The sequence below is a fragment of the Pteropus alecto genome, unplaced genomic scaffold, assembly GCF_000325575.1.
Source record: "Pteropus alecto unplaced genomic scaffold, ASM32557v1 scaffold185, whole genome shotgun sequence".
NCBI classification, from domain to species: domain Eukaryota; kingdom Metazoa; phylum Chordata; class Mammalia; order Chiroptera; family Pteropodidae; genus Pteropus; species Pteropus alecto.
In genome coordinates, this window is record NW_006438088.1 from 3,757,726 (window position 1) to 3,775,721 (window position 17,996).

Below are 17,996 nucleotides of genomic sequence, written 5' to 3' on the forward strand. Positions count from 1 at the left end.
CACCTTGTCCCTCCTCTTCCCCAGACATCGCAGAAACATAGGTGGAACTCAAGATCTTGTATGTAGCCTTTCGCTCTAAGCCTGATGCCCTCACTCACTTTCATTACTTCAATGATTACTGCTCTCTACATGACTCCAGACTCTATTTTCTCATGCTGATCTCCTGGCCTGAAGACCTGAACTACATTCCCACTGCTCTATTCCCAACTAGAGCTATATTATTCTCTTTTTGGAACCTCCGCCTTAACATGTTCCAGATAAAAGGTCTTGCCTTCTTGTTATACTGAGGATCCAGTAATGGGGCTACTATGTTCCACAGGCCATCAGTCTGCATTTCCTAAGATATTCTAATACTCTCCCTCTTTCATTCTTCATGAAAGAAACTCTTGCAATCATCAGTTCTTACTCCTCTTTACAAACCCACACCTTCAGCTCCTCTCTTACAACCACCAGCCAGCTCAGCCGTCATCGTCCTTCGCCTTAACTATTTCCTTGTCCTCTGTTCCTTCGGTTCTTTGATCTGTCCTAGATATCATCTCAAGCATATATCCAGGACTGGCTCTACCTTCTAAATTCCACAAAACAGAAAATGATTCTATAGTACCTCATTCCATAAAAAAAAAGTCCAAAAATTAAATATGACATTAGGAGGGCCTGAAGAACAAACAACTAAAGAAATCATATGACGTTTCATAAAAAATGGCCTTCAAATTGGACCTAAATGGATTTTAAAGACATTTCTGAATAGCGGACAAATAGCACATAAGCGACTCCATTTAGACTTTATTATTATCTGAACTCCACCCAGGCCTGTGAGTCTCATGCATATAACTCTCTCTCCTCTTATCCTTGATTACAGCTATGTGCCCAAATCCTGTGTGGCTTCTGAGACCTGACTAATATGCTTCCTCTCAAGAAAGCTTGCTCTGTTCTCCACGATGAAGGGAATCACTCCTTCCTCTGACAGAACTTCCCTTTGGCTTCTCTGTTACTGCCTATCACATAAAGTTTTTAAATCGAAATACAGAAGAATCTGTATAATATGTATGTGTGGTCTCAAGAAACGTAATAGAATAAGCACCCATTAATCCATCACACAGCTAAAGAAATAGACTGTTAAGTGATATCTTGGAAGCCCCCTGCGAAAACCTTCTTAATCACATCCCCTCGTAGTCACAGAAGAACTACTAACCTCTGTACTTTACTTTCTGTTACTGAACATATACATGTGTCCCTAAATAATACAGCATTTAGTTCTTTATGATTTTGAACCACATATAAATGGAATGGAACTGTATGAATTTCTTCAGCTACTTGATTTTTTTCATTCACCTTTATGGTTTAAGATTCAACCATGTTGGTGCTGATTACTAGTTCATTTATTTCTGCTGCTGTATCATACCATATTTATGAATATGCCAAAATTAAACAAATTTCACTATTAAAAAGCGCAACTATAAGTCTTCTGATACATATTTTCAAGTGTAATCCTATAACTTTCAAACTTAAATCATTCATTCAATATGGGCTAGAAGACTGTTCTTTGCTAGAAATTGTAAGAAGCCCGAAGTGGAGAAGAAAACAGACTCATCCCTCACACAAAAGCTTAATTCCTTTGGAGAGACAAACAAGTAAGTAAATAAATAGAATATCATACATTATGACAAGTGCCACATAAGAACTGAATCTATGAGATGGGATATCAGGAGTGACCTACTTTAAAGCAGCCAAGAAAGTCTCCTTAGAGACAGGCAACAGTTAACCTGGGACCTAAAGGAAGAGAATGGACCAGCCAGGGGAAGAAGATAAGCACAAGGAGCTAAGTCAAGAGCTATACAGGCAGGAGGAACAAAATACAGGGCCTGTCATTCAGCTGCCCACTAGAACTGATGAGAACCAAATGTAAAGCACAGAGAACGAGGTGGATGGAGATGGTAAGATGGGCCAAGCCAGTGGCCATCCATTCTGAGGGCGACAAGGATCTGTTGTAAACAGGGGAGTTGCGCCCATGTGTAATGTGCTCTCTCCAAATTTAAGTTCTTTTGAGTGTGGGAACTGACTCTTTTTATATCGCTTTATCTCCTGTACAATCTCGGAGCCCAATAAATGAATGAGCAATAAATGACAGATCAACAAAAATGCCCTCTGTATTAAGACATTATGCTGGGTGGAGATTTACACAAAATGAGAGACAACCCTGACCTAAAGCAGTTCTCAAAGGAGCCAGGGCAATCGTCCTAACATTATCACACAAAGGCACGCATATGCTGCTTATGTGAGAAACAGTTGTTCGAGGCGATCATAAAGTTCTGGAAAAGTTGCCCGGCAGATGGGATTAGCTTGTCAATGTTTCCAAAAGAGTAAATTTTTAACAGTATTTGGCAGGAATAAAGGGTTACAGACCACTGCAGAGTAAGGGTCAGGGAATTTCAAGTAAACAGAAAGGATGAGAGAAGAAGGAGCAGATTAATCATAAACGGGAGAGTTTGACAAGAGGCACAAAAGTCCCAGGCTAGAAAGCAGAACTGTTGAGGCCAGACGGCTCTAAAATCATCACCTCAAATATTTACAATCCAACACAAACCAGCACTTTTCTAAGTTTGCATTTCTAAATGTCATTTAGTTCATAAGGTGTGGCTCTTCTGCTCCTCTCAGATTTGAAGAAATGAGTTGAAGGAGGAAGTTTTTTCTTGAGGACTCAAAAGAACCAACAGAAGAAAACACCGAATGCATTAATATGTTTACCCACCCAGAAGTATTAGTGAAAACCTGGACCATGTTCATTATGACACAAAGCAGCGTTCTGTCGATGGGAGCTTTTGCTGTTGAGTCACTTGTCCTCATTTTATAGCAAATCAGGCATGAGAAGACCTTCCAGATCTGTCAGCTGGATACTGGACATGCAGTTGAGCCTCTTTCAAAACTGGTGTCACCATGGACTCACTGAGCTCACTGGACATCTCTTCTGTGTGCTCCAAATTGATTTCCTATGTCCTTCTGGTTCAACATACAGATCGCTAGCCAGAGTGTGCTGGCTTCATATTTTCTGCACTGGTAATTTTGCAACACTTGCTGTAATCACTACAATGTGCCAATTATTTGGGACTCCATATATTATGTGCATTAATGTCATCTCATCCTTTCTTCTACCACCTAGTCTGGAAGTGTTTTTCAGCCCTTTATAGACTTTTCTTCCACATACAACATAAGTTTTTCTTATTTTAAAGCTTTGCATTGCTGTCTTCGAATGATTCTATACTCCCCTTCCTCAACTCTTGTCACGTAACCAGCTTAAAATGTATTTCTAATTTCTACTAACTTTTAAGGCAATTCTTAACCTTAACATATCCTTTTTCTAAGGGTAATTTTCAAAGCTTCACTGAACTGCCCAGGCATATAATAACTGTTAACAAAAGGCAGGAAACAAGAATACTTGGAATTATTCAAATTATCCTGTCTTAAAAGTATAGGCAAATGATAATTTCCATATTAACTATTGGATAAGGCCTAAATGTTCTTTGAACAGACTTAATCATTAATACTACAACAACAAAGTGAATCCAGACAGCTTAAATCTATACTCTATTAAAAGTATTCACATTTCTACTTAAATTTTGGTTATTTGGTGGGGGAGATAATCCTTTAGTGAAATGTCTATCACAGGATGTCACTCTGGACACACATTCTACAGGAAAAGTTTATGTTGATAATATCAAATGTTTTAAGACATATTTAAATGAACAGAGCCTTTTATCTAATTTTCTAAGGTGCCGGTCCAAATTTGGATCAGAAATGTAAGTTTTTTCGTGTTTCTTTATTATATAATTGTATTGAATCAAACTGTTTCGAACCATATACTTCCAAAGAGTTAACAAAATACTATCGAGGCAATGATCTACTACATACTGTGATTCCCTGCTTTAATCCTTTTAAATTGGGTGGCAGTATAATTTTGGAAAAGATTTTAATGTTACTGCTGTATTTTGGTTAATTTTGTTCTCCAACTGAGAATGGCATATGTTCATTTGTTTTACTACTGCATGCATGCTGATGGGGCAAATAATAAAGCATTTATAGAAACACAGCCAACTCCTTAAGTGAAGTAAGTTAAAAGTCAGATTAACTCTATAAACATATCGCCCTCTTCATTTATCTTTGTCTTAAAAAACAAAAAAGGCAATCCAAAGAACTGAGTGATTAACTTTGGTAGAATAACTCACAACACAGTGCTTTCTGCAGTCTTCGGATTTTGATGGCTGTACGGTAGGCAGAGAAACGGACATTATTCAGGTCGGCTGAAATGGAAAAGAGAATATATTCAAAAGCATGCTTATTATTTAACTTATACTGAATGGCAAGAATGTATTTGTTTACTTCAGACTTTGGAAAAGTATTACATCTGTTCACATTAGAAGGTCTTCTAAAACTCAAGCTTTTATTTAAGAAAATAATTAGATGTTCCTTAGCACCATGGTACGATACATTCCTAAGCAGTGCTATACAGAAAATTCTGAGAAAGGAAAAGGAGGGAAATGAGGAAAGAGCCACACCCAACCTGTTAACTTCCAATGGCTTAATACACACATCACACTTACAGTCAATACTCAAATCTTTAGAAACAACAGATGTTGCAATTTCTTTCTCTGTCTCCTAAAGACAGAGTATCAGTATTAGAGATTAGTAGAGCTGAAATGTTGCAGAAATGTTGCAAAAATCAGACCAATGAGAAACCAAGCAGCACTCGGAGAGCTGGAGAACTCAGGTTTATTATGTAGGTGATTCCAGAGGAGCTAGTACTAGGAAGATCTAGGCCTTGAGCTCAGGGGCAACTTTGCTTTTATAGGGCTTAGCTGGCGGCAGATCTGGGCCTTGAGCTCAGGGGCAACTTTGCTTTTATAGGACTTAGTTGGCATGGGCCGATTGGTTAATTTATCCTCATACAAAGCACGGGAGTTGCTATGGGTTACAGGTAGGTACATTTGTTATGGGCCAATTGGTTAATTTATCCTCATACGGTTAACAAAGCATGGGAGTTGCTATGGGTTACAGGTAGGTACATTTGTTGTTTAGACAGAACAAGCAAAAGGGAGGATGAGTCCAGTTAATTTCGAGGTCATCCTGCCCCATGGCCTATGCGGCAAGCCTATCTATAGAAGCAGAACAAAGAGCTGATTATAAGGTTAGCCTTTTGAGTGAAAATTCTTCTTCAAGAACAAAACTCAGAAATCATCAAAATTTGCCCTCTCCTTTTACAAATCGACAAGTCAATGACTTTCCTCTCTCTTCAATCTTTGACGCCAATCTCACCCACCAAATGAAAGCTCACACAGAAGCCTGATATTAAAGAGATAAGAAGGGGTGCTCCCCACTTGTTGTTTAGGGTGCCACTCTCCCTCTGCAGCAGCACCTTTGCTACCCAAAGAGAAAATTCTTTCAAATGACTCTTTCAAAATCATCTGTTCAAAGTCATAGTCTACTAGAAATCTTAAGACTGGAATTCTCGCCTCTGAAATGAGAATGTTTTCTTGCATTTTAATATTAAAATGAATTTAGTTGTTCATCATGACTTAGACAAAATGAAATTAAGCTGGCTAATTATATAAGATTTACTAAATAAAAGTGAGCTAAAAGCAAATTTAAAGTGGTGGGTTAGAGGTCGCTGTATTGCAATTGTTTTTGTTTTTGTTTTCACAAAAAGCTGAAGTTTAAGATGACTCAATATGAGGGAGGTAAAATCTTCAATTACATTCCTCCTTTTAAAATCATGCTGTTTTGGCTCATGCTGTTTCAAACCTTACATTCTCTTAAGAAAGAAGGTAAAACCTGTTTACTTCATTTCCCTTAGAAATTCAACTACTTTTATATGTCACTTTTATATGACATGATCCTTTAAACATAATATGCCAAGTAAGAAAAGCTGGTTGTTAGTTTTCATTTAAGAATATACAACTTTAAGTCGTTTAGGTTAATTCATTACTACTAAATAAAATAACACTCACCAAGGGATTGAAAGAGTTCGGTCATTTTAGGATGATCCCAACAGGTTGTCTGTGTTTGATGACTGAAAAAAAAAAGTAATAAATTTAAGTAAAAGAACATATAAAATAATGTCACACAGAAAATGTGCAATAGAATTTTTATTCAAATTTTAAAAAATACATGCAAAATTATCCCCATGATGGATCACTCAGAAACCTGGTGCCCAATTATTACTTAATGTTTGAAACAACGATACAATTTTATTTGAGCAATTATATTGTGAAAATGTAGATTAAAAAATTTTTAAAGAATCACAACTAAAAACTAAAACCATGAGATAAAGTGGACTGTCATTGACTCTGAATCCTCAGCTTGATGAAGGCAGATAAAATGTAGCCTCCAGAATAATTCTACTTATGTTAGGCAGATGTAGATTCTCATTCAGTATACATCCTCTGAGGCAGAAGCACTATAAAAAGTCACTAAACTTTAGAAGTCCTAATCAAGTTTCCAAAAAAATAGAGAAACAAACAGCGTAATTCTGAATAACATTTCCACTTCACAATCTACTGAGACTCTCCTTCCCCAGTGTAAATTTTCCCTTTTCACCTGTGGAGACGATTCAGAACTTTAGAGTTGGGATAAAGATTATTTTGAGCTGAAAATATCTGAGATTTAACAGATGCGGAAAGAAACCTCCTCAGAGTTTCTTTTATCTGACTAAAAGCAGCAATATCTGGGAAATGAGGCTGTCATAAATCCCCTCTCCAAGGGGTAAGTTTCGTGGCCACGAAGAAGACAGAAAAACCACTGGCACCTGCATAAACAAACACGATTACAAACTTTCGTATCTCATGTCTGTTCTCCTTCAAAAAAAACAAAACAAAACAAAAAAAACAAAAGTCTTTCCTACAGAAAGCTATTGGTTTTTCTCATAGGAGTATTTTCTCCCCAATTCCCTTCCCCTATTAAGTTAGGCATATAAGCCTCAAATTCTACCCCCACTTTGAGTTACTCATCACTGAGCACTCCTACATGTATGTGTGTTAACACATAAATTAACTCTTTCTTTTCTCTTGCTAATGTTTTGTCAGTTTAATTTACAGGCTCCCAGAAATTTAATCTAAGAGAATAGAGTAAAAAGTTGCTTTCTTCCCTGACACCATCTTCATATGTATCTGGATTCTTCATTCCCCTTACTTAGGTTATGTTTCTCTCTTGCCATTTTGACTGTACATCCCTCCCTCAGTTAATTTTTATATAGATATTGAACATTTTTTCCCTCATGATCCTTAAACTTCACTTTAAAAGGTTTATATTTTCTATTTTCTATAAATTCCAAGACTTAACTCAAAGAATTAGAAGTCTTTGGGAGAATAAGATGAGGATAAAACAGATCAATGCAATGCTTAAATTAGGTTCCTTCATTGTGTGTGTGAGGTGAACAGGTCTTAACTTCAATGAGTCAATGGTCTTATATTTAAAAACAGTTTACTGTCCCTTATCTAGGTCAGAGTAGAGTAATAACATTTTATAGTACTCAAAAGACTTCTTGGATGACACTCAGTTCTTATAAAACTGTTTAGTAAGCTAAGTGAAATGGCACAGTACATGAAAGTGATACTAAAATATTCATACAATCAAATTTCAGAGAAATTATTTTTTAAACTCATGTACTATATCAAGAAGGGGGGCATGTCACTGGGAAAAGGGCATAATCACTGTTATGGATACCCAGGTAACAGAACCTCTAAATAACTCATGATTTCCTTTGAAAATATTTAAAGCTTAGCTTTGAAACTGGATATGTAAAATATCCTGTAATTCCAAAATCTCCAACAAAATAACCTACCCACAATATGAAGATCTGTCTCAGGAAGAGTTTGGAAGGTTGTCTGGCTCCCTTAATGGTTCTCGACACCAAGGCAGAGGCAAATATTTCCACTTCATATTTTGGTACGAATACCAAGAAAACTATTCTACTCTTTTACTATCTAAATCACTTCAAAGACCACAGAAAAAGTACTGAAGCTATTGGACTTAAAATTCTTACTAGTGATAGTGTGGTCCAGAGCTTGATAAAAATTCAGACTCTTGGGCTGAATTTTTGAGTCACGATTGTCATCTTCACAGAATCCCTGGTAATTCACCAACCCGTTCAAGTCTGAGAAGCACTGGCCTAAAAATCTAGTGTGTGACTGGAAGTTAAAAAAATAAAAAAATAAATAAAAAACACACTTCAATTTTGCTAATAAAACAACTTTCTCCCTACCATCAATAAGAATTAAAAAAGAATTCGCTGGAAATAGAGTGTAATTCAAATAATTTCATCATTGGCTCCCAGTCTTAGCCTACCAGTATTCACTCAATCTTGTCTCTTCTTTTGAGTAACTTCAATCCCTATGGCAACACTATTTTCCAGAGACAGACATCCCAGCGTGAAGAACCCAACCAAGGCTTGAGTATGAAATGAAAGCTATGAGTAATGCAGAGCCAAATTTTATATTTACACAAGAAATATAAGTACGCTTTCTTTAGAGTCACAAGTGTGGTGCTTTGGCAAACAATCCATATGGAACCATGAGGGGAAAATAGCATTTATGCAGTCAGGAAGTGGCCTTAGAATTCAGTGAGAGCACCTCTTGCTAACAGCTCTTTTTAGTGGAACCACTAGTAGGAGCTGAGGGAACACACACATTTGGCAAACAGATGGAGGGAGGGAAACTGGCAGTCCCCCTTTGTGAATTCAATACCAGTTGATTCATTAGGCAGAACTGCCAACCCTGAAAATAAACACAGCCTCTGGTTACAAACGTATCACTGCAGCTTACCAAACAACAGTTACAAAGAAATGGTAGTAGATACAGTTGGCTGTTGGATTTTCTCTGCCTGCCTGTCTGCCTTCCTGCCTTCCTGCCTTCCTGCCTTCTTGCCTTCCTTCCTTCCTTCTTTCCTTCCTTCCTTCTTTTTTCTTTTTCTTTTTTTTTTTAAGTGAGGGGGGAGTTTTAAAACAAAATTCAAAATCTACCCAAAGGCTCAAAGTATTTGAACAGCTGCAGATTGCTCAGCTTGTCCAGCCAAAATGCTGTCAGTCCTTCCACAGTAGGCAACCCAAACAGAAGAAAAGTAGCATTTAAAAAACAAAAAACAATAACAGTTTAGGTTCTGGCCAATCTCAAATATGAAAGAGGAGTGGGCCTTAATATTGAAAGCTTGATAAACTGTAAAGTAAAATTGTAATTTTGTTATAAAAATCCTCGTAAGAGGGAACAGACACAGGAATCTGTTGAATAAAAGATTAAAAATCTAAACAAAGCAGAAATTAACAGTTAAATCCAAAATCATATGAAGCAAACAATAGTGAGAACCTGTGGTATATTAGTAGGGTGCCCAACCATGCCAGTTTTCCTTGTACAGGGAACACTGTGAAGGCTTTTGATACGAACAAAAAATTAGTGGGTGTCTTGTGAAGTTTAAATGGTCTTTGAGCTATTTTAAATTCTGCACACTGAAGAAAATGATAGTAATGCAAATGATTTTTTTTTTTGTCCATAGAAATGCAAATTGTGTCCACTGAATGCACCTGATTATTGTTCAGTGTATACTGATCATTTTGCCAGCTTTGCATCTATGGGTAAACTCATGTCGGCACCCTCATTTGATTATAATGAGGCAGTGCTTAATATTCTTAGAATCTGTTTAACTTCTTATCCATTCTCTTACTAATTAGAGGGTTACATGAAATCTTTGACACATGCTCTTTTTATATTTGTATGAGTCAAGGTTTTATCTATTTTTTAATTTTATTTAATTAAAAAAATTTTTATTTTTCTAGATATAATTGGCATAACATTGTGTAAGATTAAGGTGAACAATGTGTCGATTTGATAAATTTATATACCGCAACATGATTACCACTGTAGCATTAGCTAACACCTCCAACACTTCACATAATTACTGTTTCATTTTTGTGGTAAGAATATTTAAGATCTCGTCTCTTAGCAACTTTGAAGTATATAATATAGAATGGCTAACTATACTCACAAAGCTGTGCCTTATGTCTCCATTAACCACTTTTTAAAATTATCTTACCACACCTAGGACAGTCCCAGTTTGTACCTGCTGTCCCGTATAATTAATTAAAAGTGTCCCTTTACTCTTTTTTTCTTTCATAACTGAGATTTTATTGGTTGTTTTGAGGATGACACAGACATTTCCATTTGTACTCAATTCTTAATGTACATACCAAAAACCTAAAAAGTCATGTAGTTGTCGTTTTTTTCTAAAGTTATTCCAGTGACTTTCTAGCTTAAAATTTGGAGGCTAATTTTCCTTAATAAAATATCGAGTACCCACATCTTCAAATATTGACATGCCGTTACATCAAAGTCCCACTAATTCACAATTTATTATCATATACACAACATAATCGAATTTTCAATCTTTTACAACACATTAACGAAGTTGCTAGGAACACTGGATTTTCACAGATGGTACAGAGTGCACGGAGTCTGGAAAGGGACAGCCAAGATCAAAGAGTGGCTTTCTTTAGAAAACAATTCCACCAAAAACACAGGAATAGTATTCAAAATGTTCTAGCCATATTAGATGTACGACTGACTCCAAATTGCCATTTAGTATGCTTCGTATTAAAGGCTATTAAGAACTACCCCCTTCTATGGAAATGAAAAACTGCAAAGTGGCCCTTGACTCATAAGTGTCTCAGTTGGGATAACATGTGGTCCCTATATTACATGGATTTTAATGAAAATTAACCAATAAGACTCATACGTAGTATATCCTTCTACCTATTATGATTCATGATGTATTCTGATAACTTGCACAAAGCAGAACACAAGATTAGAAACAAAGACTAGAACACAAAAATGTGCTATAAAAATTGTCCAATATAGGATACAATGAATCAGCAAAGTATATGTTATTTTGACAAATTGATAAGATACGATTTCTAGGCAAAAGACTGCCCCGAGGGAGATACTTTAAAACCCATTTGTCCTCATTAGAGTGGTCTTGTTTTGTTTTGTTTTTCCCATGAAACCTTAAAAGATGATGAGAAAGCACCCTATTTGTCTCCAAACGGACACTTAGCCAGTACGCTTACTTGTTACTTATCTATCCAAATTTATTCTTGAAACTGAATTTTGTGAGTTTTGCCATTTATCATTCCATTCCAATTGCAATTATAAAGGCATATAAAAGAAAAGATTAGAGGTGAGTAAGTTAATTTAAAATGCATATGTGGATAAAAGAACTATGTACATTGCTCTGGGCTAAGACAATTGCAGAAAGAGAAATATTTCTTCTTTGCTGTGCATAGTGAAAGATAACATACTAGGGCAGGATGTATAATATTAATTACAGTAATAGCCTATTATTTCAGTGCTCAGTTTGCACCAGGTACTCTTAGAAACTCTTTTAATGTGTAAATTTCATCTGCATAACTCATAATTCTATAAGTTAGGTACCAATATTATCCCCATTTTTTTGATGAAGGAAACCAGGGGAGAGGCTGGTGCTTAGATAACTTGCTCAAGGTCACATAATTAGTAAAGTAGTAGGAATTGCATTTGAACCCAGACAGTCTAATTGTAAGCTTGAGTTCTTAATATGGAAGTATACACGCATGACTGAGGTTTTAAAATATTTCTGATGAATCTGTCTAAATTTGAGTCCATGGTCCATCATTATAATCATCACAAACAACCTCATCTCCCTTGCTTCTCTCTCGCTCCTGGCAAAACCCAATCATGGATCAGTTCAATTACTTGCCTTCTCTGGACCTGATCAGCTGTACATGAATACAGCTGGAGAAAATCACTCAACAGACAGACTGGTTTTACTCTAAATATCTGACTTCAAATCTCAAATGTCCAACTGCTGGCAACTGTACATTGCCAAATAAACTTGCCTTCCCAGATCCCAAGACAATAATTTACTGGCACCTTCCCTGTCTCCAAACCAAAGAAAGTTTCTCTCCCTGCCTTAGTATCATTTAACTTGATCTTACTTTACTGAAAAACTAAAACCTACCAGATTAGAATTCCTTCATCTTCTCCCCACCAAGTCAATAACCTTTTGTCCGTCTGCAGATTGTGTTCTCAATTCCTTTAACTGAGGAATTATCTCCCTTCCCATCAAAGGCCAAGTCTTTCCAAAGATTTCTAAAAAACTCCTGTGCTGCACTATGGACCCTTCTCTCAATAAGACTTTTTTCTCAGTGTATAAATATTCAAGAGTCTGCCATCCTGAAATACACACACTCTCTCTCTCTCACTCCTACTTGGAATCTCCATTTCCTGCTAGCAATCATCCTTTTCCTCTTCTTCATAGACAAAATTCTCAAAGCAGTACTGTACCTCCTTCTGTCCCAAGCACTACTCAGCCCACTCCTATTTGGTTTCCAACTTCACTTCTCCACTCAGACTAGTCCTACCAAAATTATCAATGAACCCCATGTTGCTAAATGCAATGGCTACCTCTCTGACTTCATCTGACTAGACTTCTCCTCAGAGTGGGAAGAAATAAGAAAGGAACAATAGACTTCATAAGTAAATTCTAGAGTGTAATAGAAGCCCAGAGGAGCTATGCAAATAATATAACCTCCATAAAATGAAGTTGACAAAATGCAGGCTCTGCTAATATGGTATTTATACATGCTTATAAAAGTTATATATAGCAATAAGCAAGAGCTCCCAAATAATAAAATTTGCATTCAGATGACTAAAGTATAAAGTGTGAAAACAACTTTTGGAGATCTGATATGATGCAGTTTATCAAAGTAATATCTTCTTAAAGATCTAAGACGTGATATTCTCATTTTGGAATTTATAATCTCCTCAATCTTTGTTTCACCAAAGACCAGAATACCACCATCAGTACCATCACCATCACCATCACCATCACCATCACCAAAGTACCACCATCAGTAATGTTGATTCTTATTCTGTGTGTGCTTGTATGCTTGTGTGTCTGCCTGCCTGTCTGTCTGTCTGTCTGTATTAGGGGCCCCTGGGGAGGGGATGGGGGCAGCAGATCAGGAATCTGTGTGGGGAGTAAACTTACATATTTCTCAGGTTATATTTGACTTCTTGAACCTTCACAAACACTCTACCATCCTCTAGTCTTTTTAAGGCAGAAAATCCAACTTTATACTTTTGAAAACAAGAATAAATCTAAGGGAAAACAAAGTTTGAATGCCAACATTTCAAGAAAAAAAATCTAAATAAGATACATAATCCTTCAATCCTGTCTAATCTCAGAAGCTAAGCAGGGTCGGGCCTGGTTAGTACTTGGATGGAAGACCACCTAAGACCAGTTGCTGTAGGCATAAAAAATAAAAAATAAGGATTGTAAGCTGACAAGGTCCTTGCAATCTGTGAGGTCAACCAAGGGTTCTCTCGCCTAAAAAATAATAATAATAAATAAAAATAAATTTTAAAAAAGATATATGATCCTATTTGATAATAGATATTGTAAAAGTATAGAATCTTTCTTTAAAAATGCCATTAGCTTGCCATAATAGTGAAGACACAAAGCAGAAAGACTACACTCTAACCAATGGATAACTCCAGATTTGTTGGATTTGACTATAAAATGAACTTAAAATAATTTCACACTCAGCAGTGGAGATGCAGCATGTAAAGGGCTACCAGAAACAGAAGCTACAACTGACCCCAAAATACAAATGTCAATATTCCAGGCATGGTTGATAGAACATTTGTTATAAAACGATAAGACAAAGTTTGTTTACATTTGCTTTCAAGTAAAGTAGTAGAATCAATGACCAAAATGCATGTGCCTCGGTGTGAGTGGAGGGAAAGGTGATACTCGAGGCACTGGAAGATGATCTGGAAGAATAAACATGTCCACACTCAATAAACCCAGGGGAGCGACTAATTTGGTAATATCTCCACATGGGCCCAGAACTCAAAGAGAGCATCCTCACCCTCGCCCCCACCCAGCTCCATACCACGGCCTTCCAAGGCCTCAAGCTCAGCAGATAGACTATCAGTCAACACTGCTGCAGGTTGTCTGTGGTTGCATTGGCCTTGGGGCCCTTGTCTGCTCCTTCTTGCGGGTGTGTACCACAGGATTCTGTTCCCATCAGAGTTTAATTCATCATTATATCCTTTCAGGTTTTTTTTAAAGCTAATTTATATCATTTAGTTTTTGTAGATTTTACTATTTTATCTCTTTCATATATATTTTAAAGTAGAAATAATTCTATTTTTCTATATAATTATTTTGAATATTTTACTATATCACTTCACTTTATAATCAGTACAAAAAGATTCTATTTATTTCACAACTTAGTCACTATTACTTCTGTACTTTTGTTATTTTAATGACTGTTTTAAAAGTATAATCTTTACAAATTTTTTCCTCCCTTAATGGCCCCACAATGACCCTTATGCGTAGACCTTTATTAATTGCATCCCAACCCTAAAAATCAAACTGCACAATAAGGCTGTTTGCTGTTATTATAATGCAATGGAGCTGAGTAATCTAGAAGATTCCACACTTAAATTCAACTTTACGGGAATAATAACTCTGGCTCCAGAAAAGTCAAGATGAACGACAGGAAAGGTGATATCTTCTTAAGTTCTGAACCAGTTGGTACCTTTCTAAGACAATGTCAACGCTACCTAAATTATCTCGATAAACCAGGACACTGGTACACACGCCAGAAGTTGCCCAGTTACAATCTGCCAAGTTCTGGCTGTTGCAGGGTAGGCTGTCTGCCGCTGAGTTTTTCAGTTAGCTAAAGTGTGCTCATTTGTCTGAAGCTTCCTCCAAGCCCTGGAGGTTTAGTGGTTCCAAGGTGCTTACTTTCTTACATAAAGCAATTTCCTTCTTACCTCCCCATCAGCAGAGTTGGCCCAGTGAGTTTTAAATATTTATTTTCAATAAAGACAGAGTCGCAGACCATTTCTTGGAAAAATAAACTCTCAAGTAGATGCTCTTCTGCTTCTACTTCATTTCTTTATCATTAAAACCAAAAACACAAGCTCTCCTTCAGGAAAGAGACTCAAAGTAGGTCCCAAAAGCTCCGGTTAAAAATCAGGGACCAAAAGGATGCCATTTCTCATCTTGATTAAGGAGGGAGAGAGAGATTGCCACAGGAGCCTTTTGGGGAGAACAGTATTTATCTTGTGCTGTTAATTACACCTCTGTTATGGATTTACTTTGTTCTGAGATGAGTTATCTGTAACCTTTAGAGATAAAATGCTTTACGTTCCTATCTTTTTTGTTTTCACTATATCTATACCATTGTTAGCTTTGGCTTTTCTGTTATTTGGATATCCCACTACTGCCACTCCTCCCTGCTCTTCTTTAGGGAAGTAATTCTGCCCTTATATCATCTAAGCAGGGCCACAATTCTTCTAAAGAAATAATCATTAATTCTCTCCTTTTGACTATACATATATACCCAGACAAGTATCTGCAGTTTATGCAAATGAACAGCATAACTGTGATATATAACAGCTACCTGTTCTCCAAGATTTCATTTGCAACTATAAACCTAGTTGGTTTTTTTTTTTTTCAGCAATTGATGGATTAGGAGTATAGAGGGTGCCTTTAGCGGGCAAGAAGGGAGTCTAAAAGAGTACTGCAGGGTTATCCATCATGCACACAAGAATAGAAAAGAAAACTCTAAAGGAGATGTTATAAACTGAAGGAAATCCTTCTCATAAGGCGGAATTATAGTAAGGCACAGAATGCATGGTAGTGGCATCTGTAGATACAGATTAGTTCATTCCGGTTAATGGATTTGTAATACTGAAGAATGTCAGTTTTAGAGAATGTGATATGTATTGTCTACATAATCAGAGATTACTAAAATGTTCACGTTAAAGCTGTGTATGAAATTGCATTTAGGGTTCTATAAAGAATTAAAGTTTGCACTTCAGATTCTAGTGGGAAAAACAGAGCTATATAACTGTTAAGATGTGAGCATGAAGCCTGTCACAAGAGCAGAATAATTGTTTGTGCCAAGACTAAGGCTTACTGAAAAATCACGTACTGGGGTTTAGAGAAGACACTGTAGGGGAAGAAAGGAACACCTAGTTCTTAATCAAACCCTACTAAATTCTATGGAACAGTATGGCTTTCCAACAGGGTGGACATGTGTTCAGAATCTTCTATGCTAAAAGCCCCATGGGACCTGTGAGTCAGCTTCCATGACAGAATGATAAAAATCTCTTGAACATATGAATGAGGAAAAAGGATTGGAGAGCCACAGTTTATTTCCACAACTCAGAACTATCAAGATGTGACTGGCAGGTCTGTAGAGAATGACACCTTCCTGCCTCTAGAAAAGCATCTTTGTCCATTACCAGACCACGGTGTAAAATCTTCTTAAACATATATTAGCCTACAGAAGTTAGCCTATAAAAAAAGCCTGCAGAAAAGGTCGTGTGGAGTGCTGGAGAAAACGTGGGTCTCATACTTGAGCTCCGCACTCAATGCTGGCACACAGTAGGTACATAATAAATGATAACCAGTCTGTAGTACAGAAAAAGGATGTTTACTTACATTTTTCCCCCTGACTGCTCCTTTCTTGATATAATCCTGTAGCCTACCCAAATTTTCCATGTGACTAAAAATTCTATTCTTTATCTCATTAACAATGGGAACAAGAGGCAGTACTGCATAGTGGTCAGGAATTCAGGTACTGGAGTCAGACCGTGGATTTCAACACAAGCTCTCCTATTTATTGGTTGTGTGCTCTCAAGGAAGTTATGTGTATACTTAGTATTTAAGTCTTGCCTGTAAGTGGGGGTAATGAAGTGCCTATACTTCCCTGGGCTACTGTGGGAATTAAAAGAGGTAATCCACGTACGGGATTAGCATGGTGGCTGGCAAATAAATACTCAAAAATAATTTATTACGATGATCATTATTATTATTATTATTATTAGTAGTAGTAGTAGTAGTAACAATAATGATTTCTGGAACAAAATGAAAAGCAATGAGTTTTACATGATTAATGTGACATATTAGGAAAGTTCAACCCAAAGCTTTTATTTATCATTCCCTTTACATCTGAAACTGCCTGGATGTTAACTTTTAGTTGAGGAAATTAACAACTCTGCAAAACACAAACATGTGACTAAAATTCACAAAGAAAGATCTAGCTTTTACACGAGATTCTCATATTTTGTGAAGGCGGCAAGAGGCATTTCAAAGTTTTTAAAAATGATAGAATAATGAGCTGTCATTGGACTATACTAGAAAAGAAAAATAACTAGATCAGTTTTGGAAAGTCTACCTTAGATACAGCAAATATAACTTAAAGATATTAGTTTCAACTTAAGATATTAACACAGAGGCATTTACTACACACAGTCTTACAGATCAGATCTACATTCTATCATTTTCTAGAAACAAATTTGTCATGGAACCACTGTAGTACACTTCAGAATATTAATAATTACCTAGAGAGAGAAAAATGCATTTGGGAGCTTTTAAAGTATGTTTTAACTAATCTATAAAATTAAGATGTGAATTAAAATAATTTTTCCATTCCACTCTTGTCTGAAGTTTTTCTTGCTATATTCTGACATTAGAGTATAAAAAAGTGCATACTTAAATATAGAAATTATCTAATATTTCTACCTGAATATTGTTTTCTTGTTGGTCGAATTAATACATTCTAATATGCTCCGGGAAACTCTCGTTGCATGAAATTTATGCTAAATTTGTTAACATTTTTCTTCTAACTTGTGCAGCATGCAAAGGGAAGTGTATATGAAAAGCCTTTTCATTCATCATTTACTTGCTTATTAATTTATTTGGGAATTTAATTTTGTTTTCATAACAATTCTTCATCTGGAAATACTGGCTTAAATAACCTTCCCTCTCAAGATTGATGTTCCTTCTTTATGAGGAAATAAACTGATAAGTTACACAACAGAGCAAGTAATGAAAGAATATGGTTAAACAAGTTTTCTAAAAATAAGAGAAATCATTCTGTACACATGGGCAGATTTTTA

At 36.3% G+C, this 17,996-nt stretch overlaps 1 protein-coding gene across 10 annotated transcripts in view; it reads right to left on the reverse strand.

Annotated features, from left to right (window-relative positions):
* UTRN (utrophin) overlaps positions 1-17,996 on the reverse strand; it is a 446,938-nt gene that overhangs the window by 61,830 nt on the left and 367,112 nt on the right. For all 10 annotated transcript variants that reach the window (XM_025049288.1, XM_015592099.1, XM_015592098.1 and 7 more), the window contains 2 exons: positions 6,000-6,061; positions 4,221-4,295 (listed from right to left, as the gene is read on the reverse strand). In XM_025049288.1, coding sequence (XP_024905056.1) covers positions 4,221-4,295; positions 6,000-6,061 — 137 coding nt within the window. The remainder of the gene's footprint in view (positions 1-4,220; positions 4,296-5,999; positions 6,062-17,996) is intronic.